This window comes from Schistocerca nitens, chromosome 1 (genome assembly GCF_023898315.1).
Source record: "Schistocerca nitens isolate TAMUIC-IGC-003100 chromosome 1, iqSchNite1.1, whole genome shotgun sequence".
Taxonomy (NCBI): domain Eukaryota; kingdom Metazoa; phylum Arthropoda; class Insecta; order Orthoptera; family Acrididae; genus Schistocerca; species Schistocerca nitens.
The window spans coordinates 1266424914-1266440111 of record NC_064614.1 but is presented as its reverse complement, the minus strand read 5'-3'; the positions used below and the strand labels follow the sequence as shown (position 1 = coordinate 1266440111).

At 44.4% G+C, this 15198-nt stretch overlaps 1 protein-coding gene across 1 annotated transcript in view; it reads right to left on the bottom strand.

Annotated features, from left to right (window-relative positions):
* Positions 1 to 7556: 7556 nt before the first annotated feature.
* The window catches only part of LOC126233972 (proline-rich protein 36-like), a 42538-nt gene continuing 34896 nt past the window's right edge, over positions 7557 to 15198 (bottom strand). The window contains exon 6 of the mRNA XM_049942897.1: positions 7557 to 7832. Coding sequence (XP_049798854.1) covers positions 7557 to 7832 — 276 coding nt within the window. The remainder of the gene's footprint in view (positions 7833 to 15198) is intronic.

Genomic DNA, 15198 nt, shown 5'->3' with positions numbered 1-15198 from the left:
GACTTGACCTACTTGTGACTCATATATCCTGTAAGTAAGGCATGGCACGGTTTTATGTTTCCTGTAGATCCCAGACAAATACTGGTTACCACGTGTTTCATGTTTGCACAGTATCAACTACACACGATGTATTCCTTATCGCTAGGAACAAAATTTGTTTTAAAGTGGACTCTTGCGTAACCACCAATAGAGCGGACCCAAATTAGTCATGTGTTATATTCGGTTCAACGATATGTGTTAACAGAGAAAGCAAAACAGGAAGGATAAGAAGCAGTCCCATAGCGTGCATTGCGCCAGCCTTTAGATACCACTAACGCCGACTTTGTACTGTGTTTCAATCGAAGGAGATATACTTCATGAATAAGTTCTAATACGTCGGAGAAAAGCAACGTTGGCCAATGTAGCTCACTCTCGTAATACTGCAGTTAGTTGTCCTAACAAGGTCTTGCAGGCACTCAATGACGTAATCTGTGTGACTTGAAATAGTCGCCTGTACTAACACACCGACGTCACGTAAGAGTTCAGCTTCTCAGGCTATAAATTACACTACAGCTCGATACATCGCTATGTACGAAAGGATGGACACAATAACACTTTTCGAGGTATAATGGGGTATTGATAGCTATCTGGATATTAATTACAACAACGCACATGACTATCAGGGTTCACTAGATTCGAAAGATAAACCACTATTAAAGCCAGTATAAGCCATCAGAAAAATACTAAATGCAAGAGTCTATTGGGAGTAGGAATGATGTACTTACTTTACCAATAACAGCAACCTAGATTGAAGAATGTGTTCACAAGGCAAAGACAATTTTATACTGTTTGTGTCTTGTTGTCAATCAACGATAACCTCTATCATTAGCGGCTTGCTACAACAGTATCCTTGACTCTGTTGAAATTTTATCGTAACAAACTGTTTCGTTAATCGCAATCTTTCAGAATTAAGTGGACAAATTTTTCATTTATCACTTTTCAGTAACACGCAAACGTGTTTTTCCTGTCTAAAGATTAATTATCTTTCTTTTCGTTATAAGTCGTTCACTGAAAAATAATATTCATTTTCTTTAATTTATTTGAACTACGCTTTTTCCAAAATTTCAGTCTTTTACTTTATTGGACTTTGGATTTACTTTATTCATAAAAGATATATTCCAGATATTAGTCTGCTTTCAAATAAACGTTTGATTATTTTTTCTTGTTATAGTTTTGAATTAGTTTGGAGATAAAAGGCAAGTTGGCTACTGATTTCTTAAGTTTAAAACTGGTTTCTTTTTTTCCCGCAATTAAATCAACTTCAGGTACAAGTCACCGATTTATTTTGCGAGTGTTGGTTATCTACGCAAAACCCCACTAAGCGGAAATGTAATAAAAAAAATAAAACAAAATAATCTCAGTCTCATCGTCAGTTTTCAGTTGTATGAACTCAAATAATCACACAAAACTGAACCACTTCAGGCGTTGACTTCCGCGACCCATTAATATTTAAAATTCAAAACACAGCACTCAGTGATCTCTTTCAGAGATAATTAGCTTGGTCTCTTTTAAATGGTTCTTGATTTGTCGTTTAGGGCCAAAGGGAGAAGTTGTCACATTCACAAAAGTTAACCGTTCTCTTTAATATAGACTACACATTCAGTGCATCCGAGATTTCCGGAATTTGCTATGTTACAACTCTTACGACGAAGACACAAAATAAATCCTAACTCAAATATCACTAAGTCACCACTCATTAGTGCTTGCGTGCACCTATACAACCACAATAATACATTGCAATGGTACTGTCCCTTAGTGTGTGCTTTAATCCTGAACCACAAAACAAAGAACTTCGCGTTAACACGTTTCTTCACATACACCACCCAACGGAGAATCTCTCAAAGATGTTGAAATACTGTTCGCCTGCCATTACGTCGATATTAAACAGCACAACGTACAATTAATCACAATTGGGAGAAACTGAGGTCACATTTCAATGAATCACAGGTGAGTCTATAACAAAATAGGCGAAATAATCATTTCCTACACAATGCGATAATCTTCTCGAAATAAGTTTCTATACGACTTAGAACTACTTTGAACACATTTGAGTTCAATCCGCATTGAAAGCTAGTTCATGTATCGTAGGTGTGAGCCGATCTCACCACACACTTGAGATAATCTCTCTCGAGGTTCACTACTCGAAAGATACTCTGATACTACTTGAAAACTACCACTGAAATTATCCAAGGACAAGCCAAGACCCATTCTCTGCGAACAAACATATCATGCTAATTTTCTCTTCAACAGTAACTGTTCCTTCTTTGCAGTCGCCGGCTAAAGCTCGTAGTGGCCAGCTGCATCGAAGTTATCTTTGCCGTACGCTGCGATTCAGCAATCATCTGGGCGTTGCTAGCTCGCTGACTTTACAGGACAGTTTTTGGCGGTCATCAAGTGTCACATATCCACAACATTTTAACACAAAAATAAAAAAAAACTGCATTAACAGTTTAATCTCTTCATTGTTATAACACATAAAAATCGACAGTAAGTTCAGGCGACACAAAAAAGTGATGTTCTTTTTTCGGACTGAAGATGTTTTGGCGCATTAGAAGCGACTCGAAAGAGTTGCTGCCTGGCGGAAGAAGACGGGAAAGAGCCGGCTCGCGAGGCAGTGCAAGGAAGACACGGCAACAAGTGTTTACCCATATGTCCAGAGGTAGAGGGCCCTGGAAAATGAATTATTCTGTCTCAAAACATGGTGAAATACAGACGTATCATCATATTAGGGATACGAAAAATCGAACATCTAGTTACTCTCTGAAAAGTTTTGAAAAGCTGTCCCGAGCTGTATTAATACTGTTTTTACATCGCACGTTCTTGATGACTCGGATCATGTGGGTAACAACAACAGACACCGAAAGATCGTTAACTATTTGTTCGATACATCTTTTTGGGCCAAACATTCAGTGCCTCGTGTTTTTTCTGATGGACTCGTTGGTAGTTGCTGGACGTAAGTTCGTTTTTCTTTCGCGTTAGCTGTTCCTTTACACATATCGTTACATCGAACAGAGCGCTAAATTAATCTGGGACTGCTTTATCGCATGGGCATATAAATTCCACCTTAAAGAAAAAAATGTTCGCAACGATGAAAGGTGCGTGTTACTCCGTAATTCCGTTTTCTCACCTTACATTTTGTGTTTGAGTTTTTGTAAGTATTTGTATGCTATAATCTGTGAGATCTTGCTGTAGCCAGTTTCGACATATCGATACTAACTTCTCAGGGACGTCTTTGCGTGATCGCCGTGACAGACTTTAGTTCTTGGGCGGGTCGGTTGTGCTCTCAGCCAACAGCATTCGTTCGCAAGGTTGAAACATGTGGCTTTGTTAGTGTGAACGTAGTTGACCATTACTCGCGGTCATTTCTTGTCTGGAGCTGGTACAGTACTGAAATCTGTTAATCGGTGGCCTTTCATGAACCTCTCATCTCACGCGCTTGTGGTTCTCATTTTCAAGATGCACATTATTTTATTCATTTTACCAGGAGCTTCTCGAGAAGGGATAAGCCGATCTGTTAATTTATTTTGCTTATAAAAATCCTCCCCAGTCTCTATGTATCTTAAAATTAATATTGAACATGAGTAAGTGAATACTTGTGTGTCTGGCATTCGAGTGTTCACACGGACAAAGACAGCGTTAAAACAACGAAACAAACAACAAGAAACAGTTACTTAATTAACACATCTGTACATTTGCTTTCACGAAGCAGGTCGGCACTGCAGTCAGTGAGACTGTCCGACAGATGTGACGAGTACTGAAGCCAACTCTAGTAGACAAACACTACCCGACTGTCGGAATAGCTTCCCCCATTGTGTGAAGGGACTTTGCTGCCGCCGGCCGGAGTGGCTGTGCGGTTCTCGGCGCTACAGTCTGGAGCCGAGCGACCGCTACGGTCACAGGTTCGAATACTGCCTCGGGCATGGATGTGTGTGGTGTCCTTAGGTTAGTTAGGTTTAATTAGTTCTAAGTTCTAGGCGACTGTTGACCTCAGAAGTTAAGTCGCATAGTGCTCAGAGCCATTTAAAACCATTTGGCTTTGCTGCCGATGCATAGAGACCAAAGAAGGTCAATGATCCCCGCCATTCACTGTATGAACATCAATCGGTAGTGTGCCGGCTGCAATCTAGAAAGAACTTTAATGAGATTTTCACTCTGCAGCGGAGTGTGCGCTGATATGAAACTTCCTGGCAGATTAATACTGTGTGCCCGACCGAGACTCGAACTCGAGACCTTTGCCTTTCGCGGGCAAGTGCTCTACCATCTGAGCTACTGAAGCACTACTCACGCCCGGTCCTCACAGCTTTACTTCTGCCAGTACCTCGTCTCCTACCTTCCAAACTTTACAGAAGCTCTCCTGCGAACCTTGCAGAACTAGCACTCCTGAAAGAAAGGATACTGCGGAGACATGGCTTAGTCACAGCCTGGGGGATGCAGTATCCATTCTTTCAGCAGTGCTAGTTCTGAAAGGTTCGCAGGAGAGCTTCTGTAAAGTTTGGAAGGTAGGAGACGAGATACTGGAAGAAGTAAAGCTGTGAGGACCGGGCGTGAGTCATGCTTCGGTAGCTCAGATGGTAGAGCACTTTCCTGCGATAGGCAAAAGTCCCGAGTTAGAGTCTCGGTCGGGCACACAGTTTTAATCTGCCAGGAATTTTTATATAAATACCGTTTCTTCCAAATCGACCCAAACAAACGCAAAATAATTTTATTTAAAAAAGCGGATAAAGTGTCACTAGAAGCCTTCCTAAGAGACAATCTCCATTCCTTCCGAACCGTCTATGCAATTGTAGACGAGATGTGGCTCAAATTCAAAGATATAGTAGCAACAGCAATTGAGAGATTCAATTGGTAAGAGATGGAACTTATCCCCCATGGCACACAAAACAGGTCCGAACGCTGTTGCAGAGGCAACGGAAAAAGCATGCAAAGTTCAGAAGAACGCGAAATCCCGAAGATTGGCTAAAATTTACAGACGCGCGAAATTTGGCACTGACGTCAATGCGAGATGCCTTTAATAGTTTCCCCAACGAAACATTGTCTCGAAATTTGGTAGAAAATCCGAAGAAATTCTGGTCGTATGTAAAGTACACAAGCGGCGAGACGCAGTCAATACCTTCGCTGCGCAGTGTCGATGGTACTGTTACCGACGACTGTGCCGCTAAAGCGGAGTTATTGAACGCAGTTTTCCGAAATTCCTTCACCAGAGAAGACGAATGAAATATTCCCGAATTTGAAACACGAACAGCTGCTAGCACGAGTTTCTTAGAAGTAGATACCTTAGGGGTTGCGAAGCAACTCTAATCGCTTGATATGGGCAAGTCTTCAGGTCCAGATTGTATACCGATTAGGTTCCTTTCAGATTACGCTGATACAATAGCTCCCTACTTAGCAATCATATACAACCGCTCGCTCACCGATAGATCTGTACCTACAGATTGGAAAATTGCGCAGGTCGCACCAGTGTTTAAGAAGGGTAGTAGGAGTAATCCATCGAACTACAGACCTATATCATTTACGTCGGTTTGCAGTAGGGTTTTGGAGCATATACTGTATTCAAACATAATGGGTCACCTAGAAGGGAACGATCTATTGATACGTAATCAGAATGGTTTCAGAAAACATCGTTCTTGTGCAACGCAGCTAGCTCTTTATTCGCTATCGACAGGGATCTCAAGTTGATTCCGTATTTCTAGATTTCCGGAAAGCTTTTGACACCGCTCCTCACAAGCGACTTCTAATCAAGCTGCGGGCCTATGGGGTATCGTCTCAGTTGTGCGACTGGATTCGTGATTTCCTGTCAGAAAGGTCGCAGTTCGTAGTAATAGACGGCAAATCATCGAGTAAAACTGAAATGATATCAGGTGTTCCCCGGGGAAATGTCCTGGGACCTCCGCTGTTCCTGATCTATATAAATGACCTGGGTGACAATCTGAGCAGTTCTCTTAGGTTGTTCGCAGATTATGCTGTAATTTACCGTCTAGTAAGGTCATCCGAAGACCAGTATCAGTTGCAAAGCGATTTAGAAAAGATTTCTGTATGGTGTGGCAGGTGGCAGTTGACGCTAAATAACGAAAAGTGTGAGGTGATCCACATGAGTTCCAAAAGAAATTCGTTGGAATTCGATTACTCGATAAATAGTACAATTCTCAAAGCTGTCAATTCAACTAAGTACCTGGGTGTTAAAATTACCAACAACTTCAGTTGGAAAGATCACACAGATAATATTGTGGGGAAGGAGAGCCAAAGGTTGCGTTTCATTGGCAGGACACTTAGAAGATGCAACAAGTCCACTAAAGAGACAGCTTACACTACACTCGTTCGTCCTCTGTTAGAATATTGCTGCGCGGTGTTATCAGGTGGGATTGACAGAGGACATCGAAAGGTTGCAAAAAAGGGCAGCTCGTTTTGTATTATCACGTAATGGGGGAGAGAGTGTGGCAGATATGATACGCGAGTTGGGATGGAAGTCATTAAAGCAAAGACGTTTTTCGTCGCGGCGAGATCTATTTACGAAATTTCAGTCACCAACTTTCTCTTCCGAATGCGAAAATATTTTGTTGAGCCCAACCTACATAGGTAGGAATGATAATCAAAATAAAATAAGAGAAATCAGAGCGCGAACAGAAAGGTTTAGGTGTTCGTTTTTCCCGCGCGCTGTTCGGGAGTGGAATGGTAGGGAGATAGTATGATTGTGGTTCGATGAACCCTCCGCCAAGCACTTAAATGTGAATTGCAGAGTTATCATGTAGATGTAGATGTACTAGATAGACCAGTAAGCCGTAGCCGAATATCCCTGGAAAGGAAGAGGGAGCGCCGGGAAACGATATGCCCAAACCTGTTCGGAGTTCACTCTTAGGAGTGCGGAACTCCCTTTTCAAGACAATGATGATGATGATGATGAGTCCCATACTTCTTTACAAAGCGTAGGGGAGCGACGCGGGAGAACCGCGCCGCCTTACTAGGCAAGGTCCTAATGGAGGTGGTTTGCCATTGCCTTCCTCCGACCGTAATGGGGATGAATGTTGATGATGAAGACGACACAACAACACCCAGTCATCTCGAGGGAGGAAAAATTCCTGACCCCGCCGGGAATCGAACCCGGGACCCCGTGCTCGGGAAGCGAGAACGCTACCGCGAGACCACGAGGGGCGGACAGGCAAGCAAAAAAAGGGGAATCATTCCGGATGATGGAGACATGTTCTCTGAAATCCGGATCACTTGTTGACATACCCTGCACAACACAGAACGTGATTGAGGTAAATAATAAGGTCGTAGGAACTGCTCGATTCTGGGAATGCTGACCGTAAATGGAAAGAAATGCGTATGTGGCAGGATACCATGATTACATCCCTGAGTTGATTTCTCGTCAGTGTTTCAAACGCTGAAATAAAAATTGTAACAATGTGAGCATACACTTATCAACGACAGTGCAATTTCTCGAAAGCTGGTGCTCTCCGTACTAATGCGAATCGTCAGGATCTTGTTTAACGGGGACTGACGAAGCCACCGGCAGTGTAGCCCTAGCAGTGCAGGAAGTAACGATTTTCGGCTGCTTCAGAGGGAGCGGCCGCCGAGTTTCCCACGTCGCCGCTGCTGCACGCGACGACAAGCGGAAACAACACGGCAGGGCAGGGCAGCAGCAGCACAGTAGGGCAGTGGGTGGGCTTTCGTGACCGGCGGCACGTAACGGGTTTAGCATCGGCCGCGGGGGCGGCGCACCGTGTCACCGCGAAACCCCGCGGCTGCCGCCGCCGACAGCCCACAAGTTCCGCCGCCACACGATACTCGTCAGGGCTCTGCGCACAACACACGTGGCGAGCGCTGAGTGACCGCAAAACCCCTCCTCCCCCCTCAACCCTGTTACCTGGATTAAATGTTGATTCTACAGTACTGCTCTCTCTATCTCTCTCTCTCTCTCTCTCTCTCTCTCATTTCCCAGTGTTTTTGAGTAGCTTTATTCCCAAGGTACACATATCAATTTTTTTCCACTTTGACTTTTGGGAGGTGCCCATTCTGCCAGATCAACAGTGGAATGTCACCTACGACGATGCGAACACCCAGTCCCCGAGCGGAGGATATCTCCGACCTGGGCGTGAATCGAACCTGCGCCCCTTCGCTTGGGAATCCGCCACACTGACTGTGCAGCTACCGAGGTGCACCAGTAGTAACATTCGTAACCGTGATCCTAGATCACACGTCTCCTATAAACTTCTATTCTCACTCCTCCACGTGTTCTGATACAGTCAATTCATACAAAACTTACGTGAAAAATTTCTTTAAATCCGTAACAGATTTTATTAAACACTGAATTTACTGTAATTTGTGTTTGAAGAAAAAAAGCTCCGTAGGATGTCTATCGTTCACTCAAACCACAGTCGCATTCACACGATTTCACTTCACCACCCGAGTTAGCCACTGCTTTCAGTTTCAGTACGGTCCAACATTCGTACGAAAACGCTGGTAAATCAGTGATTACATTATCTTCGCGTGTATATTTTCCGCGACCCGAATGTGTGACTGGGCCCACCTCATACGTGTCCGAGTCACACCACACACACACAGGCTCTGTCCCACATCGTAAAACACATGTGAATATATTATAATCACTACTCCCGTCCACTTTCCATACTTCGACGCACATCACGCTCGAACGCGACCCGTTCTGCAGGCGTCGTCAAACCAAACTGACGCCTACGTGTCAAACCGGCAGCCGCGAGAACCCTACTTCTCTTGAGGGTGGTGGGATTTCCCAGCGCTCCGATCCCACACAGACGAGCAAGATTCGAAGCGTAGTAACAGTATCCATGTATCCACATCGGCACCCTTAGATACTTCCGGAGCTCCCTAGACAGAGAAAAAAAAAACAACTCGCGTCCCTAAATGAGCATGAGTACATGTATAATGTGCATGTTAGTCCACCTTGGTGGTCTAGCGATAAAGCGCTTGCCTGCAAACCGAACGATCGCGCGGTCAGATTATGGAAGGACCATGGAGTTTTTCGGACTGCCTTTTACCTATTCTTCACCTCTGAACGATATGAAGATTCGCCAGACCAACACGTGGTGGGAGTTCCCGCTAAACTGTAGGTTATCTACGGGGTTGAATGGAGTATCGACTGTGCCATCTCTACCGTAAGCTCGTTATTCGTCAATGGTTGAACAGCTGCTTTCAGTTCTCCCTTTTCGTGTGTCCCCGGTTCTTGTTGGACACCTGCTGGGAGCACTAGGAGGAATCTCACTGTTGTTTCTAGGCAGCTTAGTGTTTAAATACTGCCAGTTTATGTTGCCAAGACGGGGTGGATCAACTCACTGGAGCTCCGAGAACGCAGATTTATCAAAAAAGTATTACGACCCACAAAGAACCTCGAAGGCGAGCGAAAAGTCAGGACTGAGCATCTAAGAGACGTCTTACGTAAACGATGGTTGAAGTTCTATGGCGATATGAAAAAACCCACTGCCGTCAAACAGGTTGACATAGAGGGCATTGATGTATTGTGAGATACTCTGTCTGAATCATGCATACGTCAGATGCGTCGGCAAAGTCGGAGACGACCTAATACAGTATGGCGGTGTACAGGACACCATTCACGACAGAACCATATACAGATGTAGTACAATAAATGGACGACAGACAAACACACAAATGCCGGAAAAGAGAAAGAAATTCTACGAAGAACAGAGACAGAAGATAAACGAGCGCAGAAAAAATAACCACTAAGTACATCTACATCTACATTTACACTCCGCATGCCACACAACAGTGTGTGGCAGAGAGCACTTTACGTGCCACTGTCATTACCTCCCTTTACTGTTCCAGTCGCGTAAGGTTCGCGCTAAGAACGACTGCCGGAAAGCCTCCGTGCGCACTCGATTCTCTCTAGTTTTACATTCGTGATCTCCTCGGGAGGCATAAGTAGGGGCAAGCAATATATTCGATACCTCATCCAGAAACGCACCCTCTCGTAACCTGGACAGCAGGCTACACTGCGATGCAGAGCGCCTCTCTTGCAGAGTCTGCCACTTGAGTTTGCTAAACATCTCCGTAACGCTATCACGCCTACCAAATAACCCTGACGAGACGCGCCGCTCTTCTTTGGATCCTCTCTATCTCCTCCGTCAACCCGACCTGGTACGGATCCCACACTGATGAGCAATACTCAAGTATAGGTCGAACGAGTGTTTTGTAAGCCACTTGTTTTGTTGATGGACTACATTTTCTAAGGACTCTACCAATGAATCTCAACCTGGCAGCCGCCTTACCAACAATTAATTTAATATGATCATTCTACTTCAAATCGTTCCGTACACATACTCCCTGATATTTTACAGAGATAACTGCTACCAGTGTTTGTTCCGCTATCATATAATCACACAATAAAGGATCCTTCTTTCTATGTATTCGCAATACATTACATTTATCTATGTTAAGGGTCAGTTGCCACTCCCTCCACCAAGTGCCCATCCACTGCATATCTTCGTGCATTTCACTGCAATTTTATAATGCTGCAACTTCTCTGTATACTACAGCATCATCCGCGAAGAGCCGCATGGAACTTCCGACAGTATCTACTAGGTCATTTACGTATATTGGGAAAAGCAATGGTCCCATAACACTTCCCTGTGGCACGCTTGAGGTTACTTTAACGTCTGTGGATGTCTCTCCATTGAGAACAACATGCTGTGTTCTGTTTGCTAAAAACTCTTCAATCCAGCCACACAGCTGGTCTGATATTCCGTAGGCTCTTACTTTGTTTATCGAGGGCACCCTCAATAACAATATATGGAGGATATTTAAAACTAAAACAGGTACTGTAAAGTTCCTTCCACATTTTCCAAGTGAAATGATTGTCACTGATGTAAAATAAGTAAAAAAGGCAGGAACATGTACTGATTTGAGAGGGAGTAACAGTTCTGACGGAAACATGTAAATGTATGCAGCGTAAATCACCTAAATTTGCACCCCTTTCATTCTGGCAACGATAGTATGCAGATGGGCAAGAGGTTTTGTTGCGCTGTCAATACAGCAAGAGTTAAGGTCTTGTATCAGTCGAAGAACTGAAACCAATTATGCTTTTTTTCTAAATGGAACAGAGTACCTTTATTAACGGAATTTGATTTTAAATCATCTTGAAAAGACGAGAGCAGTGACATAATGCACGTTTACGCCACCGTCAGAAAAATTTCGAGAAAAACACTAAGTCGACAAAAGTCATGAGACCCCTCCTAATATCGTGTCGGACACCCTTTTGCCCGACGTAGTGCAGAAACTCAACATGGCACGAAGTCAACAAGTCGTGGGAAGTCCCCTGGAGAAACATTGAGCCATGCTGCTTCTACAGCCATCCATTACCGTGAAACTGTTGCCGGTGCAGGATTTTGTGCACAAACCGACCCCTCGATTAGGTGCCATAAATATTCGATGGCATTCGTGCCGGACGATCTGGGTGCCCATTCGCTCGGATTGTTTAGATTGTTCTTCACACCAAACTGTGGTCGGGTGGCATGGCGCATTGTCATCCCTAAAATAATTCCATCATTGTTTGGGAACACGATGTCCATTAATGGCTGCAAATGGTTTCCAAGTAGCTGGACATATCCATTTCCTATCAACGATCGCTACCGTTGGACCAGAGGGCGCAGTAAAGACAACCGACATCGTGGAGACACCACCAGCTTGCACAGCGCCTTGCTGACAACTTGGGTCCACGGGTTCGTGGGGTCTGCGCCACACTCAAACCCTACCATCTGCTCTCACCATCTGAAATCTCGATCCATCTGATCAGGCCACGGTTTTCCAGTCGTCTAGGGTCCAAGCGATATGGCCTTGGGCCCAGGGGAGGAGATGCAGGCGATGTCGTGCAAAGGCACTCGCGTCGGTGTGAAACTCAGCTCGCGCTATTCGTCCACGAGACTCAGCGGGCCATAGGCACGGGTTCCCAGGTAGATGCCGTGTTTCTTGAATTCCGCAAGGCGTTCGATACAGTTCCCCACAGTCGTTTAGTGAACGAAGTAAGAGCATATGGACTATCAGACCAATTGTGTGATTGGATTGAAGAGTTCCTAGATAACAGAACGCAGCATGTTATTCTCAATGGAGAGAAGTCTTTCGAAGTAAGAGTGATTTCAGGTGTGCCGCAGGGGTGTGTCGTAGGTCCGTTGCTATTCACAAGATATATAAATGACCTTGTGGATAACATCGGAAGTTCACTGAGGCATTTTGCGGATGATGCTGTAGTATATCGAGAGGTTGTAACAATGGAAAATTGTACTGAAATGCAGGAGGATCTGCAACGAATTGACGCATGGTGCAGGGAATGGAAGTTGAATCTCGATGTAGACAAGTGTAATGTGCTGCGAATACATAGAAAGAAAGTTCCTTTATCATTTAGCTGCAATATAGCAAGTCAGCGACTGAAATCAGTTATTTCCATAAATTATCTGGGAGTAGGCATTAGGAGTGATTTAAAATTGAATGACCAAATAAAATTAATCATCGGTAAAGCAGGTGCCACACTGAGATTCATTGGAAGACTCCTAAGGAAATGCAATCCGAAAACAAAGGAAGTAGGTTACAGTAAACTTGTTCGCCAACTGCTTGAATACTGCTCACATGTGTGGGATCCGTACCAGATAGGGTTGATAGAAGAGATAGAGAAGATCCAACGGAGAACAGCGCGCTTCGTTGCAGCATTATTCAGTAATCGATAAAGCGTTACGGAGATGATAGGTAAACTCCAGTGGAAGACTCTGCAAGAGAGATGCTCAGTAGCTCGGTATGGGCTTTTGTTGAAGTTTCGAGGACATACCTTCACCGAGGAGTCAAGCAGTATAATGCTCCCTCCTACGTATATCTCGTGAAGAGACCATGAGGATAAGATCAAAGAGATCAGAGCCCACACAGAGGCATACCGACAATCTCTCTTTCCACGAAGAATACGAGACTGGAATAGAAAGTAGAACCGATAGAGGTACTCAAGGTACCCTCCGCCACACATCGTCAGGTGGCTTGCGGAATGTGGATGTAGATGTAGATACAGATTGTTATTTTGTCCATGCTTGATCTTGCGAACTCCGTGACCGTTAAGGATTCTTCCTGAAGACCGCAACTAGCCACAAGGACCTCTGAAAAAGCTTTATTTCAATGCCACAACCGGTTTCGGGCTATCATTCCTAACTTTTCCGGTTATATTTGTGGTGTCACAGCCAGACACCACACGTCCTAGGTGGTAGCTTAAATCGGCCGCGGTCCTGTAGTACATGTCGGACCCGCGTGTCGCCACTGTGTGATCGCAAACCTAGCGCCACCACAAGGCAGGTCTCGAGAGACTGACTTGAACTCAGCCCAGTTGTATGGACGACAGAGCTAGCGACTAGACGTACGAAGCCTTTCTCTCTCATTAGCCGAGAGACAGAATAGCCTTCAGCTAAGCTAATGGCTACGAACTAGCAAGGCGCCATTAGCCTTACAGTGATTGTATTTAGAGTCTCACTTGTGTTCACCATAGAGATGTACAAGAAGAAAATAAAGTTAAGTATTATACCAGCTACATACTTTTCTTCATAGCGTTAATTACGTATCCTGTTCCAGTACTTCACGCCCGTCTGCGTTAGTCTCGCGTGCTTTTTAAGCCACCTCTATCTACAAGGTGTTGGCCCAGCTGCCGACACATCAATATTAATGTATTCGTCACCAGCAGGGCGTACGCTGTTGCATTATGTTCCAGTGGACGTAGTTGCTGCTTCTCATTTTTATGCTTTTTTGGACGATGTACAAACTGTTTCTGAGCGAACAGAATGGAGAATTTCCAAACAGAAACGTTGAATAAAAGCACATGTTTGAAGCAGAAACTGAAGTGAAGAATACTATGAACTGTTTGCATGGCAGTGTGATTTATTTAGAGTTTCAATATGGTTGCTGTTTACACTGCAATAGTTTCTGCGCAATCCTCAAATAAGCGTAAAGATCAAAGGAAGACGAAACGCCGTCCACTGGAACATATTGCAGGAGCGAACAGCAGGCTACTGACAATTACATTAATGTAACAAACTTTAGACAGCTGAAGATAGGAAATATACCCCGAAACGTGTTATGCCATAAGCTAAAATTTTAAAAAGTATTTGTGGCCTCGCTGAGCTCTTCAGGAAAAAGATATTACTTATTAGAAAGCGCATTACTGAAGAAATATACTGAGAACCAGTAGTTAATGTCATCAGTTCCTTAATAAAGTTCCTCCAGAACGTTCGTGAGATCACATCACAAATAATTCGTATTTCACGATTTTGGGCTCTGGTACCTTTAATCTAAGACTTGGGATGAATTACCCTCACGTATGATCCCGTACAACATTACGCAGTCAACGTAAATGAAACAGTGAATCCACTGCACACTTTCAGGCAAACCCTTCCGAAACGAGCACGTCTGTTGCAAAACCAAAAAGAAATGAACTGCTGGAGTGTTACGTAACATTAATGTTGCGCCTGTGAATCGCAAATTACACTGGACCACAATGGATTTCTTGCAGAAACCAAAGTAGACGATCTGTATGGATGTCGATGTGCTGAACATGAATCTGACGATTAAAACTCTAATCTAGCTCACGGTTACAAGTAAGTTGGGAGTTTACGTTTCACGTATATTTGCACCGTCATGAATAGGATGTATACATTCATTAAACTAACCTAGTTCATTCCCGCCGTTTCTTTGCCCTCAACATAAGGGTTGTATCTGGAGCATCCAGCAGAAATCAGCTTACATAACAGTAGTCCGCCGTACTGTGTACCGCTGTTCGAGGGGAGACAGTACTCGGTGGAACCCCTAGCGGTGATAATCACTGAATGCACCACAATTCCCTGGCAGCACATCGAGGTGGCAGCAAGGGAACTGCATCTTCAGGATACGTTGCAGCTAAGCCGCTGCGGCTCACAAGTTGCGGCCGATACTTGTTTTGGTATCTTTGGTGTTGTCCTCTCTTCACGGTCTTGCCTCCTTGGCCGGTTTTGGTTCTGAAATCGGTGAGGCAGGGAGTGAGGAGTGACCGCTTGGACAGTGGGCAGGGAGCGTGTCTGTGGCAGCGAGTGTGCGAACAGTGTGGCGTACCGAGCTGGCGGGCTTTCCGGACCGAGTTGTGGCTGTTTGGCACTTGTTGGCCGCCATATGCCGGAG